General features: G+C 44.3%; 1 protein-coding gene across 1 annotated transcript in view; it reads right to left on the bottom strand.

The window, feature by feature from the left end:
• Positions 1-15,604, bottom strand: part of LOC121444851 (cyclin-dependent kinase 15) — a 62,105-nt gene that overhangs the window by 32,432 nt on the left and 14,069 nt on the right. Inside the window, exons 7-9 of the mRNA XM_041646768.1 lie at positions 14,209-14,332; positions 12,805-12,925; positions 445-538 (exon numbers count right to left, since the gene is read on the bottom strand). Coding sequence (XP_041502702.1) covers positions 445-538; positions 12,805-12,925; positions 14,209-14,332 — 339 coding nt within the window. The remainder of the gene's footprint in view (positions 1-444; positions 539-12,804; positions 12,926-14,208; positions 14,333-15,604) is intronic.

Raw genomic sequence — 15,604 nt, 5'->3', positions numbered from 1 at the left:
CTTGGGCATGGGCATGACAAATTCTATACTTCCCTTACCTAACATGGGAAGTGCATTTTATGAGGTTCTAGAAAAATTCGGTGTCCTGTCTCCTGTTGGTGAAGATTCAGTCCAAATCTGTAGTAGAATTAAAGTGAAGGCTGGTAGAGCCGGGACAGAAAAGGCTGCTGAGAACTGAGAAAATACTACTAATAACAGGAAGCAGGAGACCCAAATGCCTTCAGTGGAGCAGCTTATAGGCTGGCGTGGGACGGCAGGGAGTTTCACCCCCCCCCCCCAACCATCCCGAAGCAGCTCAATTCTGTCACAAACAAGTCTCTGCCTCCTTAAGTGCAGCTCAGCATCCCGAGCAGATGGATTCTTTCAATCGTCTCTAAGGCAAATCTGACTCCAAGTTTGTAATGGAGGTATTTTTTTTTTTCTTATAAGGAATTTTTGTCTTACCTCCCAGATCTTCTCCAGCTGCTCCAGAATGTTGGAAACCCCAGGAAACAGAGGTTGACCCTGGAACATTTCAATAAAGATGCAGCCGGCGCCCCTAGCAAAGGAAGCGAGATATTTATAAGGAGCCTGCTCACATAAAACCTAACATCTACAATGTCTCCTTCTGAGAAATGCTTGGGATACTCTTAAATAGGGGCCACGTGTTACGAAAAACCAAGAGCCAGGAAAGTTTCTAAACGAGGAGAGTAAAAGCAGATATTCAGCTAGTAACACTCAGAAGCAGGTTCCAGTTACAAACCTTAGGTCACCCAAGCTCACCGACTCCTTGTTCTGTGGGGTGGGAAAGCCCCGAATCCCCAATTTAAACCATTAAACCTAAGATGCTATCAGCATAAGATGCTAGTGTATGTGCCATTAAGAGAGAAAAGCGTGTTGCTTCATAACTACATACAATTATTCTGTGTCAATTAAAACCTTAAAAATGTTTGAAGGGTGCACACCTATACTCCTAGTCTTTGGGAGGCACTATCAGGAGGAGAAAACATTGCAACCCTTACTCTCTCTCTCTTACACACACACACACACACACACACACTTTGCAAATCCTATTATGATGTGGTCAAACTTTATTTCCTCCTTACTGGAAGAGTACTTATACATTTAATTAAGCATAGATTACTTTCTAAGATATCATGCTTGTATATGTAAAAATGTGGAACTTTTAAACCAAATCAATTGGTCTAGGCACTCCTAAAACTTCTACAGAGTCAGAATTTGACTCAGATTCTCTGGTGAGCTAACCCATGGCTTCGCCCTCTATATTAAGAGGCTGATGATGCGGCAAGTCTTAAAATAAGCCATAAAGGAACCAGGAGTCGTCAGTGCTGGGCTCCTAAGTGGCTCTACAATTATACAGATGGCTTGCTTTTGACTCCTGCCAGAAGAATGTTGTTAAGTATGTCTGATTCGCTCTCTCAACCATTTGGCTCCTAGGGGTTTACAATGAAGCAGACCTTCCTCTTTGTAGGTTTCCTTCACTCGCTAACATTCATTCTGCAAGATTTTATTTTTTAAAGATTTTTTTTATGTGTATGTCTGAGTACCTGCATGGATGTATGTCCACCAAATATGTGTCTGGTGCCTATGGAGGCATGAAATCGCGCATCAGATACCCTGGAACTGAAGTTATACATGGTCGTAAGTTTCCATGTAGGTCTGGGGATGGAACCCAAGACCCCTGAAAGAGCACTATGCACTCTTAACCTCCGAGTCATCTCTCCAGTTCCTCCCTTATTTATTCTGCCATTCTTGTGTGCCATAACAAGGAAGACTTTTTTTTATCCTTTTATTCATTCATTCATTCTTTATTTATTTATTTATTTATTATGTATGCAGTGTTCTGCCTGAACACCAGAAGAGGGCCCCAGATCTCACTACAGATGGTTGTGAGCCACCATGTGGTTCCTGGGAATTGAACTCAGGACCTCTGGAAGAGCAGCCAGTGCTCTTAACCTCTGAGCCATCTCTCCAGCCCAATAAGGGAGACATTTTAAGTAAAACATTTTTCTATAAATGATCATAGTATTAAATATGGATTATAAGGTTCATTTGAGTTAGTCTTAAGTATTATCCATACACAAGTTTTCATGTTTTCTGTAGACTCTAGACACACTCTCTTTAATTTGCTTTTTAATGATCATGTAGGGGAAAGCATATTTCTCGACAACTAAATCTAAAACTCATTCTTGTGTTTTTTCTGAGGATAGGAGATGGTTAAGAGACAGATTGTAATGAAACTGTATCTGATGGTACATAGACTAAAGTACTTTTATGGCTCGTTACTTTGTTTGGGTTTAATACACTGGATCATTCTTAGGATTTTGTAGGTACATGGATTAGACTGAGCTTGGCGGCTCTTTCTCTCTCCACCCCTCCAGAAATAAGTTATTTTATTCTGATTGAAAAAAAAATCAGAATAAATTTTCTAAATCAGTTTTTGCTTATATGGAGAAATTTTAAATGGGATCAAATATTTTTGATCAGACAAGTGAAGGCTGTGTCTGGTAAAGAACACCTTTGAGTGGGCTTTTAGAATTACTGTCATTTTAAAGTTTCTTATTATTTATGTTTAAATATCTATGTTCTTGGGGGGCGTGGCTCAGCACTAGGGAGACTGAGACTGGAGGATTGCTGCGTGTTCAAGTCCAGCCACAGCTATATAATACATTCCAGGCTAGCCTAGAGTACAGAGTGAGACCTTGTCTCACATTTAAAAAAGAAAGGAAGAAATACTGATTTCTATTCTTTTTGTTTCTTGTCTCCTTGTAAAAGAACAGCACACAGAGAGAACACACATTGTTGTTCTTTTTTAAAAAATGCTCCAAGATCCCCGCGGCAGCAGGCAGCAGAAATGCTATAGGTCCCAAATGGTGGCAGCGGGCCATGTGGTGGCAGGCTGCGGGCTCTGGGAGCAGCCAGTCCCAGGCAGAAATGGCTGCCGGTCCCAGAGAGAAGAGGAGAAAGAGACAGAGAAGGGGGGAAGCTGAGAAGTGGGGAGAGAGGCAGAAGCAAAGCTGCCTCTCCGAGAGGAAGATGGAAAAGAGAGCGAGCTCAGGCTGGAAGCTGAAGATCTGCCTGCCTCAGCGGATGGGGAGGGGAATGGGTGTGGCTTGTCTCTTAAAGGGACCAAAACCATAACATTCCCAGGTCTTCCTTATAATAAAAAGCAGGCAGGCACGTCAAGGAAGCAGAAAAGGAAGGGCCCAGAAAAGGCAGGTCAGAGGTAATGAAAGTGGGCGTGGCTTGTCCCTTAAAGCGACAGGAAAGCACAACACACATCACGAAAGCCTGTAGCTAAAACCATTGCTAGTACTGGTCCAGTAGGGGATGAGGCAAGAGGAGCAAAACTGGCTAATATCATCACCAAACAGCCTTCACGTGCCCGCCCTTAACAGGATACCAGTGTCAAACTCCCCCTCACCCTAAGACTCCGGGGACACGGAGGAGAAGGAGGCGGAAAGAATGTCAGAGCTGGAGGACAGGGAAGAACATTTCACGCCTCCTGGACGTGAAACAGCGATTGCTCTCAGAGAGGATGAGAGAGGGTGGGAGGGACATGTTGGGGGCTTCAGGGGGAGTGAGAGTTGAAAAAAAAAACCACAAACACAAACAAAAAACACTCTCAACCCCCATCCCAAATCTACCACCACCATAACAAAATAACCCAATACAGTTATTTCTAGGTGTAAGCCTATATATAGTTCATCTCTTTTTCCCCATCCTCCTAAAAAAGCTTTCATTGCCTGAAACAAAATGTCTCTTTTTCATGGTATCTAGGAGCCAAACCTGGGCATCTCAAATGTTAAGTAAGCACTGGATCACTGAACCACACTCCCCTCATTACCTGTGCTGCTTTTTATACTTGTGGCTGTGGGAAGCCAAGAAAGAAGCCTTCTGTTAGACAATTTCATGGTATCTGTTACCATTTACATAGGGATGATGTACAAAGTTGCATAAAAGTGCACTTTGGCAAGACCTAGAACATTCGGGCCGTTGTGTAAGTACTGCAAAGTAGCACAGGGTCTTCATGTTAAAGAGATAAAACGCTGGTGTTTAATGAAAATTCTCCATTTGCGAGTTAAGGCAGCTTGTAACCTTTATCTAACAAATCAAGAATCTAAGGCTACTGATACACATATATAGTACATATACAGTTACATGCATAAGTATGCAATATGTTATACACATGTATGTTTTTATATATGCTTTACAAACGTAAGACAAACAAAATCCCAAGTCAATTATGTTTTGGCGCCAGAATGATCCATTAAGTACCATCCATTCTCGAATAAATATTTAATTATTTTATCTAATGCTTCCTTTAAAACAAAGAGGCCAGTGCTTAAATACTTACATGAGTATTGCACTTAGTGAGTTTGAGTTAAAAGTTTTAAAGATGAAAGGCATTTTTAGGTATAATAGTTGTTCTGAAAACAACCCAAGTCCATTGTCCTGTTATGCAGTTTGTTTTTCATAATCATGTTAACTTTCATTTGCTTCTTAAGCTTAAGATCACAAGTCTTAAAAACCTTGCCGTGGTGACACAGGCCATTTATCCCAGCACTTGGAAGGCAGAGTCAAGGCAGACCTCTGAGTTCAAGGCCAGACTGGTCTACAGAGTGAGTTCCAGGACAGCTAAGGCTACCCAGAGAAACTCCGTCTCAAAAAGCCCAACAAAACAAACAAACAGGGGCTGGAGAGATGCCTCAGAGGTTAAGAGCATTGCCTGCTCTTCCAAAGGTCCTGAGTTCAATTCCCAGAAACCACATGGTGACTCACAACCATCTGTAATGAGGTCTGGTGCCCTCTGCTGGCCTGCAGGCATACACGCAAAACAGAATACATAATAAATTAATAAATATTAAAAAAACAAGCAAACAAAAACAGAACGGGTCTTGAAACTATCAGCTATTTTGCTCACCCCAGATTTTCTCCACATCCAGGTCCGGCTAAGGAGCCAGCTCCTACTGCCTTTGATTCTTTGGTTTTTGTTTTTGGTCATTATGTTTGTGATTCTCCTTACCCCTGCTCTTCTTATCCGGTGGTTTTCAGTCTATGGGGATTCTGGGGGCTGGAGTGGGGGGGGGGGATGGCAGCCCCTGTGATTGAGGTGGCAGCCGGAAACCAAGAGCAGGTGACCTTAAACAGTAAGTACATCCTCCTGGAAGCGCAAGTTGGCAGCTGTCAGCTTGTGGCTCCCAATGTGGTTCTTTAGTCAAGCTAGAACAAACAGCTCCAATGTTTTCTGAATTTTCTGGCTATCTTCCGAATCTTTTTCTCTCTATTCTAAGCGTGAATGAATTCCTTCCAGAAAAGATTCCTCAGATTCCTTAGGCAGTCCCCTGGGGGAAGAAAACCATCTTCGGAGTTTTTGTTTGTTTGTTTGTTTGTTTGTTTTTAGCTTCCCAGAGATGCAAGGAGCATAGCATATAAAAATTCGGTTGGGAGAAATGAGTCCGTACTTCATCTTCTACTGTTGAAGTTAATTTGGAGCGACATGATGTGTGGCAATCACACGGAATTTCCAGTTACTTTCCTTGGGCCGCATCTTGTATTCGAAAGTCTGCGGCAAGGAAGCTGACAGTGGAGAATGAAGGAGTGATAGGCTTCCTGTAATTGGAAAGCCAGCAGCCACCTGAAGTCTGCACCAAAGAGAGGCCCTTGTGGTTCAAAATCAAGCCATCCTGAAAACTCCGTGTGCTAGGAGCCGTAGAGGTGGCTCAGTGGTTAGAGCACTGGCCGCTCTTACAGAGGACCCAAGTTCTATTCCTAGAACGCACACTGGGCTGCTCATCACCACTAATAACGCCAGCTCCAGGGGATCCAAGATCCCCTTCTGGTCTCCATGGATATGCACATACGTCATACACAAATAAAAGCAAATCTTAATAAAACCCTCAGGGTAGCAGACTAGGGTAAACCTTGAAAATATTATGCTAAATGAAGAAGCCAGACACGGAAGGATTGTATGATCCCAGCGTCAGTTATGTGAAGCACTTTGAAGAGCCAGCTTCATGGACGTGCAGAAAACGGAACAGTGATTCCCAGGGACTGATGGGAAAGTCGGTGGGAATTTACAGTCTCGTGGGTACAGTTTCAATGTGAGGCTCATGAAAGGTTCTAGAGATGGACAGAGATGGTGGCCACACAAGGCAAATGTGTGGATGCCGCTGAATTGTTATTTAAAATGGTCAAACACTGTTTTATGTTATGTACATTTTAATATAGTTCTGCCCTCAAAAGCAAACAAATTGCCCCATAAAGTATGTAACTTTCTCCCTAACGAGGACCTTTCCAGGCCTAAAAGGACAGGGAAAAAGGCAAGAAGGAGAAAGTGTTGGGAGACCAGAGAACACTGGCTCTGCCCTGGACCCCTACTGACCATGAAGCCACCAGCGCCCCCCAGTGGAGCTGCCTGTCCTCTGCTCCCTACAAAGACTCAGTTCAACGCTGGAGGGCTGCACGGGGACTTAGCAGGATCGAATCCCCCTCCGATCCTGTTTCTTCCTCTCTGATCAACCCTTTTCTTATCACCCAGAAAGGGAGACCGTGAGAGGAAGAGGAGAGCATGTAAATAAATCTCCGGGTTTTCATCAATGACTTGAAAGTGAACAGGCAGTTCACTAGCCAAACCTGCCATCCTATTCTGTGTTTCTGCTAGGATTCAGGCAGGATGCCTGCCTGCCCTGTCAGCGGGCAGGATGCACCCAGGCCAGCCCAGGGTCCTAGTCTGCATGCAGGTGCAAATGGTCCCTCTAAGAGACAAGCTCTGCCTATTCCCTCTTCTTCCTTTCCGCTATTTCTCTGAGGAGGCAGCTCTCTCTCTCTCTCTCTCTCTCTCTCTCTCTCTCTCTCTCTTTGCCATTCTCTCGTTCTCTCTGCCTTTCTCCATTCCCTTTACCTCAATAAACTCCACGCTCAAGCTGTCTGTATGGCCTATTTGTCACCCGCTGGGGTTTGGACCCACTGGCCGCAAAGGTCTCTCTCCCACGGTCCTCACCCGCCATGTGCTGATATCCCAACATTTGACTTCCTGATGGCCAGGCTTTCCAAAGGGCGGGCGCCCTAGGGCACGCGGGGACCCACAACCCACATTCTAATTCCCTGTCTGCTGTGATACTCCGCACAATACCAGCTATGACTGGATTGGTAAAATCCCCTCCTCCCAGCTAAGGACAGATCAGATCCCTTAACTGCCAACTGTGCTAAGGGCAACCACATTACCACCACCGTTTTGTGTGAGGTTAAGACAGGGAGGAAGGAGCTTCAGACTTGTGAGGTTCTAGCCCTAGACAAAGGTTCGCGCCAACGGCCAGAGTAGTTACCATTCGCTATGGCTTTTAAAAATTACCCTTAGGCTGGCTCTGCTGCATGAGGCATGTTTGCGTGATGGTATACCTTGACAGGGCCTGCTGAGGTGTACATTTCATCAAGGGACCCCACCTATGGCAGATCTGTTCTCTCCCCACCTGCAACAAATCTGCTTTCTCGTTCGCTGGCGACTTCATTTCTCCGCTTCTTTCTTTGCTGCGAAGACCTGCGATGTCTGTTTACTCTCTCTTTCTTTAAACGCCCTGCCTGCTTGTTACAAAAATGGGAATCGGAGATGAAAAAGCCAGATTCCTCTCGCTCGCTTTTTGTTTAACTTTATGTGTGACTATAAGCTAGCTTTAACTCTGTGTGTGTGTGTGTGTGTGTGTGTGTGTGTGTACAACTTAAATTCAACGGTGTGTATGTGTCCGTGTGCTTACTGTTTAGAAAAAACGTTTTAAGCAGTCCTAATGAGCCCTGTTCACTGTATCTCCTTCTACACTAAGGAAGCAGTAAGTCTCAAATACTCTAAGTTGGTATATACTTTCAAATTTGAGGTTATAGAGATCTATTTCAGATTAATAAAAGCTACCCTAGAGGTTCCCTGCGAGCTGTTCTTCACTATTGTCAGCTTTTACTATTTAGCTTCTATTGCAAATTTTTTTTCTTCTTTCTCCTTTGCACGTTTAAATCTCACCCGTTAAAACAAGTTCCAGTCAAGCTGGAGGACGCTGGGTAAAACGTTCCTCCGCTCTTCCACCACCTCTCAGCTTGGATCCAACTCATCAGGCAGATCCCACAGTGCTGGCATTAAAGACGTGCACCACCACCACCCGGCTTTGTCTTTGCTTTCTAAAATTCTGATTTCAGAGCTGGGTATGGAATGCTGGTAGACTGTCTGCACGTACAAGGCCTGCAGGGTTCGAGTCCCAGCACCACCACAAGAAAAATAATTGAAACCAAGGAAAACTAAACGTTTCACCTTTACTTTTCCAAAGATTACAGGCCCATTGCTTTAGTAGACTGTTCCTTAAGTTGGGCTTATCTGATACTTCCTCGTGGTTGGCGTTGGGTAGACTTTCCTCTTCCAAGAATACCACAGACGTAACATTGGGGTCTCAGTATATCTTAGTAGGAAGAACAAGTCAGTCTTTCCTTTATTCATCAGAGTTCCTTTAATTGCTGCTGTTAATGTGTGGCCTGCCAGGTTTCTCTGCCTTATAAAGTTACTGCAAGCTCTTTATAATTGACGTGTGATCTGTGACGCTGTGCTTTGTGTTGTGGAAATGTCTCTCTCCCTCAGCGAACATCTCTTTCCCTTTTAGTTAAACAGCAGTGAACCTTGCTTCAACCGAGTGCTACCGTATTGGTTGGGAGACGGTGGTTTGCTACTGTTTTTTGTTTGTTTGTTTCTTCTGTCATTAGTTGGAATTCTACTGTGGGGGTGGGATGGGATGGGTGGGACTTCTCTTCCCAGCTGTCCTCAGTATAGACTCATTTCTCGCTAGGCTATAATTAATTTCCCTCATAATTTACTTTGATGTTAAAAGTGTTCCAGATCTGAGCAGAGGAAACGTCGTCAGACTACTGCCCATGTCCTTTGGACATGCCTCCATTTATTTTGTATCATCTTGTAAGAAAACATTTTGGTTCAAGATCCCTTTTATCCTCCCCTGCTCCTACCTTAAAATCAGATCATTCCTCCAAGAGCCAAAGTTCTTTTTTAGTAGAGAGTGATATAAAGAACTTAAGATCTAGATAAGATACATCGATAAATTATACAAATAAATAAATAAATAAACAAACAGGGGGGGGTCAGTTTTTAAAAAGTTGCTTTGGAGAGCTGGAAAGATGGCTCTTGCAGAGGATTTAGGGGTGTTTCCCAGCACCCAGGAAGGCCCCAAACTTGCTGAGTTGCTGGAGCCGACCTTGAACTCCAGACCCTCCCCTGTTCCTCCCTCCCTAGAGCTGGGCTCACAGGACTACCACCTGTGCTGGGGGTTGAAAGTTCTGTCCATTCTAAGCCGGTTCTCTACCAACTGAACTGCATTTCCCACCCTTAACAAACGCCTTAAAGGAAAACATTCCCAGGTTGCACTCCAGAAGAATCCAGCGTGTGTGTGTGTGTGTGTGTGTGTGTGTGTGTGTGTGATTTCTTTGAGGTAGTGATTGTGAGAACTGGGCTTTCATTCAAATCCGTTGCCTATGGTTCAGTAGGAGTTAGGTATGATGTCTCTGAATGTATTTGTCTCTGTAGCCCACTTAGAAAAATGTGATTTTACAAAAGGTGTTTTGAATAGCCATGCAGTGATGGCACACACCTTTAATCTCGGCCCTCAGGAGCATAGGCAGGTGGATCTCAGTGGGTTTGAGGTCAGCCTGGTCTACGGAGTGAGCTCCAGGACAGGGTTATGCCAGCAAACCTTTGTTATTTCCATAGCTTTATAACACTTTCTCAAGCTCGCGTAGCAAGCACCGTGCCCACTAAGCCTTCTCCCTGGCCTCTGTAGAGTCTCTTGAAGGCTGAGACTTGTCCTCCAAACTACGAATTCTTGTTATAAAGCTATGGAAATTAATACTCCAATCTGAGGATGGATAAATTTGACCTCAGTGCGACAGAGTAGAGAACTTAGAAACAGACCAGGCGTTTATGGAAGCTTGATACAGATTTGATAGGTCACAGGACTTGTACAAGGTTAAGCCAGTGACGGAGAGGGTAGGGCTCGTGAGTCTCCAACCCTAGCTGAGCTGAGTATCCAGTTGATGGATGCTGGGGTAGGGAAAGCCAGTCTTCTTTAAGCTGTGGCCCTAGAGTTGACCTAGTCCAGGGGATAGCATCACACCACGTACGTAGGCAGCGTGAACTAGGCATGGTGAGCTATTAAAAGAGTAAGTGAGATAAGGAGGGAAGTTGGGGAAGTGAGTCTGAGCGGTGGTAAGGGAGCTGGGGGTGTGAACATGATTAAAACACACAGTGTGCAACAAAGGTGTCTCCAGACATTACCAAATGTCCCCTGGGGCCCTGGGGCATAGTATCATCCCAATTGAGTTGAGAATCACCTATCTACCTATATATGTTACACACACACACACACACACACATCTCATTGTTTCAAATAGTTTATAATAAAACCAAGTTTAAGATGGATGGGTAGAAGCTCTGCTCTGCCCGTGAAACAGAAGCAGAAAGGCATCGTTAAGAGCAGAGTGCGCCTGCGCCTGCTGCAGGCCTTTGAAGTCGGACCTGCAGAGCAGTGTGGGAGACAACCCCAGAGAAGTTGAGTAGCTGATGACAGCCTTAGAAATGGAGCCCAGTATCAGAATTCCATACCGAGTCACACTGGGGTCGGGGGATGTCTCCACTTTTAGAAATTCTTTGGGAAATCTAAAAGTTTAACTCTGCTTAAAAATCACCTGCTTAATTTAAAATAATCTATCACTGATGTGCACTTCAGATACAGGACCCAGAGGATCCGGGCTGGAGCTGACCGAAAAGCCTCCTCTTCCAAGGACTAGCTTTCCCACTTCCAGAAGGTGCTGTGTGAGCTTTCAAGGGAAGGAAGCAACCGGCAGTCAGTCCCAGCCAGCTGTGTTGCCTGTGAGCCATAACACTGACCAGCAGGACAAACCATCCCTAAGGGTACGATAGCAGTGTGCATTTCCTGGCAGTAACCAGCAACTCTCTGATTGGACTTAAGGCCTGCCTATTAGAAAGGGAAATCATGCCTGGCGCTGGAAACCTAGGCAATGATCAAGGCTAGAGAGGCCGTGGGTCTTAGAGGAGACACTGCTCTCCTTATCTTATCAAAGCAACATCATTCTTAACTGCATCCTAAGTACTTATCCCCAGATCCACAAACAACTGCAGCTTCTCTTTGCAAAACACAGACCATTACAGAGAACCACAGCTGCAAAAAAAAAAAAAAAAAAAAAAAAAAAAAAAAAAAAAAAAAAAGCAGAGAACAGCTGGCCAGGGGTGCTAGACCCGGTGGATACATCTACAACACAACCCCTACACCTAAAGCTCATGGAGGAAGAGGGAGCAGAAAGGTTGTAAGAGCCAGAGGACCAGTCTCCTAGAAATGACAGGGAAGGTATACCCCCACCACTTCAATAACAGGGTTGCTGAAACAAAGCGTGACTGAGGATAACACCAACAGAATGCTAACAGGAAACAGGCAGATCTCACAGGACCCCACTCCTACAAAGAACTACAGGCGGCTAAGGTATCCTGGGAGCCGGAAAATTAACCCTCCCCTGGGATGAACTCCCTAATTGGTTACCCAATACTAATTGAGTGGTGAGCCCTGAAATCATACACATAACCAGCAACACTGAATAAACTCAGAAGGCAGTGTTTATGTATTTAGGGTATATATATCTCTGTCTGCCTGCCTGCCTATCTATCCGCGTGTTCTTACGCGTGTTAAAGAAAGAGAGGTCATGCGTTTGTGAGGAAAGACACAAGAGAGATCTTGGAATGAGAAAAGGGAATGGGGAGTGAAGTAATTATCTTTAATAAACGTTGAAAAATCTTTCCGTTACCAGAATAAAAAAGAAAAATGCTGTCTGTCACGTTCAAGTCAACATCTGGATTTTAAAAATAACATTCTGAAGAAGAACAACACTATTATTGATTTTTAAAACTAGAACCCACGTTTATACAAAGCCTGTTTTCTAAGGCCTTGGGAAAGGTCCCTATATTTTATTACCGTCGAGAAGTTGGTTGGACCTGTGAAGTCGTTATCATCTAACTGTTATCCCCTCACAACTGGGAAAGCTCTAGAAGTAAGAGCAAAATAGTGGGGGTGGGGCGGGGGCTGGCAGATAGCTCGGTGGGGGAAGGAGCCTGTTGCTAAGTTAGACAGGTGCAGATTGAGTCCCCAGAACCCACACAGTAGAGCACTGATTACAGCGTTGTACACCAACCCCCCCGATATATAAGAAAAGTATAAGACCCACGTAACGTGTCATTTCTGCTCTCGGATGACAAGTGTCCGAGAACACCCGCTCACCACTGCACCCGAGGAATCTTCAAGCCTCCAGTTCTCAGGCTCAAATTATGGTCGCATTCAGCCAGTGATGGGGGTTATTTTAATATTAGTTTTATTATGTGTGTGCCTGTGTCTGTCTGTCTGACTACTTGTCTGCTTGCCTACCTGTCTGCCTGTCTATAGCTTGAAGATGTATGTTTGTCTGTTTCTCTGATAACAGGTAGTTAAAGGAGGGGAAAGGTAAAGAAATTGGGGAAAGCTAAGGGGAGGGGTGTGATGAAGAGAGACCTGGGGAAAGAGGATGCCTTGGGCAAGTCTTTCTCTTTTTTTTTAACTATAAAATCCATAGAATGCAAAAATCAGGTGAGACGTATTACAAAGCACCTCATGTTTCAGTGTTTCAAAATGGAACACAGATGGTAAGGCGACCATCACGGTTTTTTTTTTTTTTTGTTTTTTGTTTTTGTTTTTTTTTTTTTTTGGCACTAGCTCTTACCATATGTCCAGCTCCGAGGAGTACTCGGTGGCTCCCAGCAAGGCGTCAGGTGGCCGGTACCAGAGTGTCACCACTTCTGAAGAGTACGTCTGGCTAGGAATGGACTTGGCTCGAGCAAGACCTGTCCAAAGAGGATAGAGACAGCGCTTGTTATCCTGGTCTTTTGGGGAGGCATGGTGGCCCTGGACGGGGAGAATACAGGGCAGAGTAGACAACAAGAAAGATAACATGTCAGTGGTGGGTGCTCACACCAGAAGCTGTCAACTGTCCCGAGGTTTGCGTGTACGGCAGCAAGAAGAGTTCTTAATTTTGACCTTTGGTGTAGCTAGGCGTGGTCAGGTGACTAAGTTCTTGCTTACTTGGTATGGACAGAGGTGATGTGGAACTTCCAGGTCAAGCCCTTAGCGGATGGGTGGTAGATTCAGATTCCCTCTGAGCTGTGTGGGTCTAGAGGTGATAACTACACTGAAGTAGGCACTTGGGCAGTATCTGAAGGACCGGGAGCCACTTGACAAGTGAAGATTGGGGAGACGCACTCTGGGGTTGCCACGACAGCTCTGACTGCCCTGAGGGGCGGTTGTTTCTAGAACACTCTTCCATTGTACTGTGGGTCTCTACAGTAGCAGTGAAATAACTTAACTTGGCTGATGCTAACTTGGAATTCTTTTACTTGGGAGACAGAACCAGAAGGGTGGCTGCCAGTTAAAGGCCAGCCTGGTCTACACAGTGGGTTCTAGGTCAACCAGGGCTACATGGAGAGACCCTGTCTCAAAAAATTTTTACTAAACAGTTAGTACCACACTAGGAATATAACGATAAGCAAAAACAGACTCTTAACTACTTTCTTGTAAAGGAGAATAAAATCTAAAACCACATATATATGTGTATGTGTTTATGCATTCTGTATCGTGTATCTGTGAATAAAAGGAAAGACACTGTTATAGAGGAAGTTTGTGTCCTTTGCTAGGAATATTGTCAAGGTGTTGTTGACATTTAAGGGTGAAAAAACAAATATCATTTCTATTTCTGCAGGAGTCCATGCTACATTCTAGGATCAACTTCTCTATTCTGCCATCCTGGGATAGCCGTAATCTATCCTGATATAGTTGTCATCAACCACTTAGATATGGGGCTATCTCCTAAGTACAGTCTATTCTACAGGTGTCACTACCTCAAAAGTGACCTATTTGAGGCATCTGGCTAGATGTCTTGATGGAATTCTAGAAAACTTCCACACTCTCCCTTCCTCTTGCCTCACGTTTCCTGGATGTCAATGTGACATCCAACACAGCATCGCGTTCTTGGGCTCTAGTTTTTAAAGGCCAAGCCTCGCCAACGCTTCAAGTAAATACAGACAAAAGACTCATTGTTCATAGACCAGAAGGAGACCTGAGGGCGACTCACCAAAATCAGCCAATTTGAGCTCTCCCAGGTGACTGATGAGCAGGTTCTGAGGTTTCAGGTCCCTGTGAAGAACGTGCTGGTGGTGGATGTACGCCAGGCCCCGCAGAAGCTGGAACATGAAAAGCTGGAAGAGATGAACACCATCCCTCAGGACACAGGAACGGCAGTGTGCTGATTTCATCTCTAAGTCAAAAATGGCCCTCTAAAAGAATATAGTGAACATGTCTCTTGAGAGATGAGTGAGAGAGAGAGAGAAAGAGAGACAGAGAGAGAGAGAGAGAGAGAGAGAGAGAGAGAAACCATTCAGAAAGAGGAGGAAGGGTCAAAGGAACCAAGTAGACTACATCCCAAACAAAGGGATTCTGGCTTTTCCCAACATCTTGTTCCTTTGATACTGAAGGAATTGCCCTTCCTTAAAATCTACAGTGAAACCTTGAGGTCTCCTTAGAAGCAATTGCAGCTGGTTTAGCTGTGAAAGATATCATCTTTACACACAGATGACTTGGTATGTCAGGTCAAAGTTGATTTGGAAATGATAGAGTTTATTATACTTGTTGTGATTTTCCGGGTTCCAGTATGAACTCTTTTAAATCTATGATACCAAAAGACCCAACAGGGAAATATATTTTAGATGGTATTAAGAAATAAAGGGGGGGGCGTGGTAAGATGGGTCAGTAGGTAAAGTACTTTCTGTGTAAGCCTGGAATCCTATGTTCAATACCCAGAACCCATATAAAGGTGGGAGGAGAGAATCGACTCCACAAAGCTGCCCTCTCTCTCTCTCTCTCTCTCTCTCTCTCTCTCTCTCTCTCTCTCTCACACACACACACACACACACACACACGATGCTTATTTATTTACTTTTTAAGTTTGAGAAAAAGAAATAAAGGAACCATTGTATTCATAAATTATCTTAAAGCCTTAAATTCAAAGTTGAAAACAAAATGTAACAGAAATAATTGCACAAGCAAGAAGACATTTACTTCTCTGCATAGCTACAGGACAGGACTTTTTAATAGAAATCTAAAGCCTTTTATTTTATGTTTATGAACGTTTTGCCTCTGTGTACAGCTGTGTCCCAGTTGCATGCAGTACCCACAGAGACCAGAAGAGGGTGGTAGACCCTGTGGAAATGGAGCTACAGATCTCTGCTATGCGGGCGCTAGAAACCAAACCAGGTCTTCGGCAAGAGAAGTGCTTTTTTTTTTTTTAGTGATTGAGTCATGTCTCCAGCTCTCCAGCTCCTTACTGAGCTCTTATTTATTTGTTTGTTTGTTTGTTTGTTTTCATCCTTCTCAGCACTTCAGTGTCTGGTATGTGTGATCCTCCAGCCTCAAAGTCCGTCTTCCTCCGAGCGTTCTATTTAGCAGCTGGCACGCCCCTTGGCATCCGGCTC

The sequence above is a fragment of the Microtus oregoni genome, unplaced genomic scaffold (assembly GCF_018167655.1).
Source record: "Microtus oregoni isolate MIOR12 unplaced genomic scaffold, Mior012 000144F_ref0000341, whole genome shotgun sequence".
NCBI classification, from domain to species: Eukaryota; Metazoa; Chordata; class Mammalia; order Rodentia; family Cricetidae; genus Microtus; species Microtus oregoni.
This window is presented reverse-complemented; position numbering and strand designations above follow the sequence as displayed.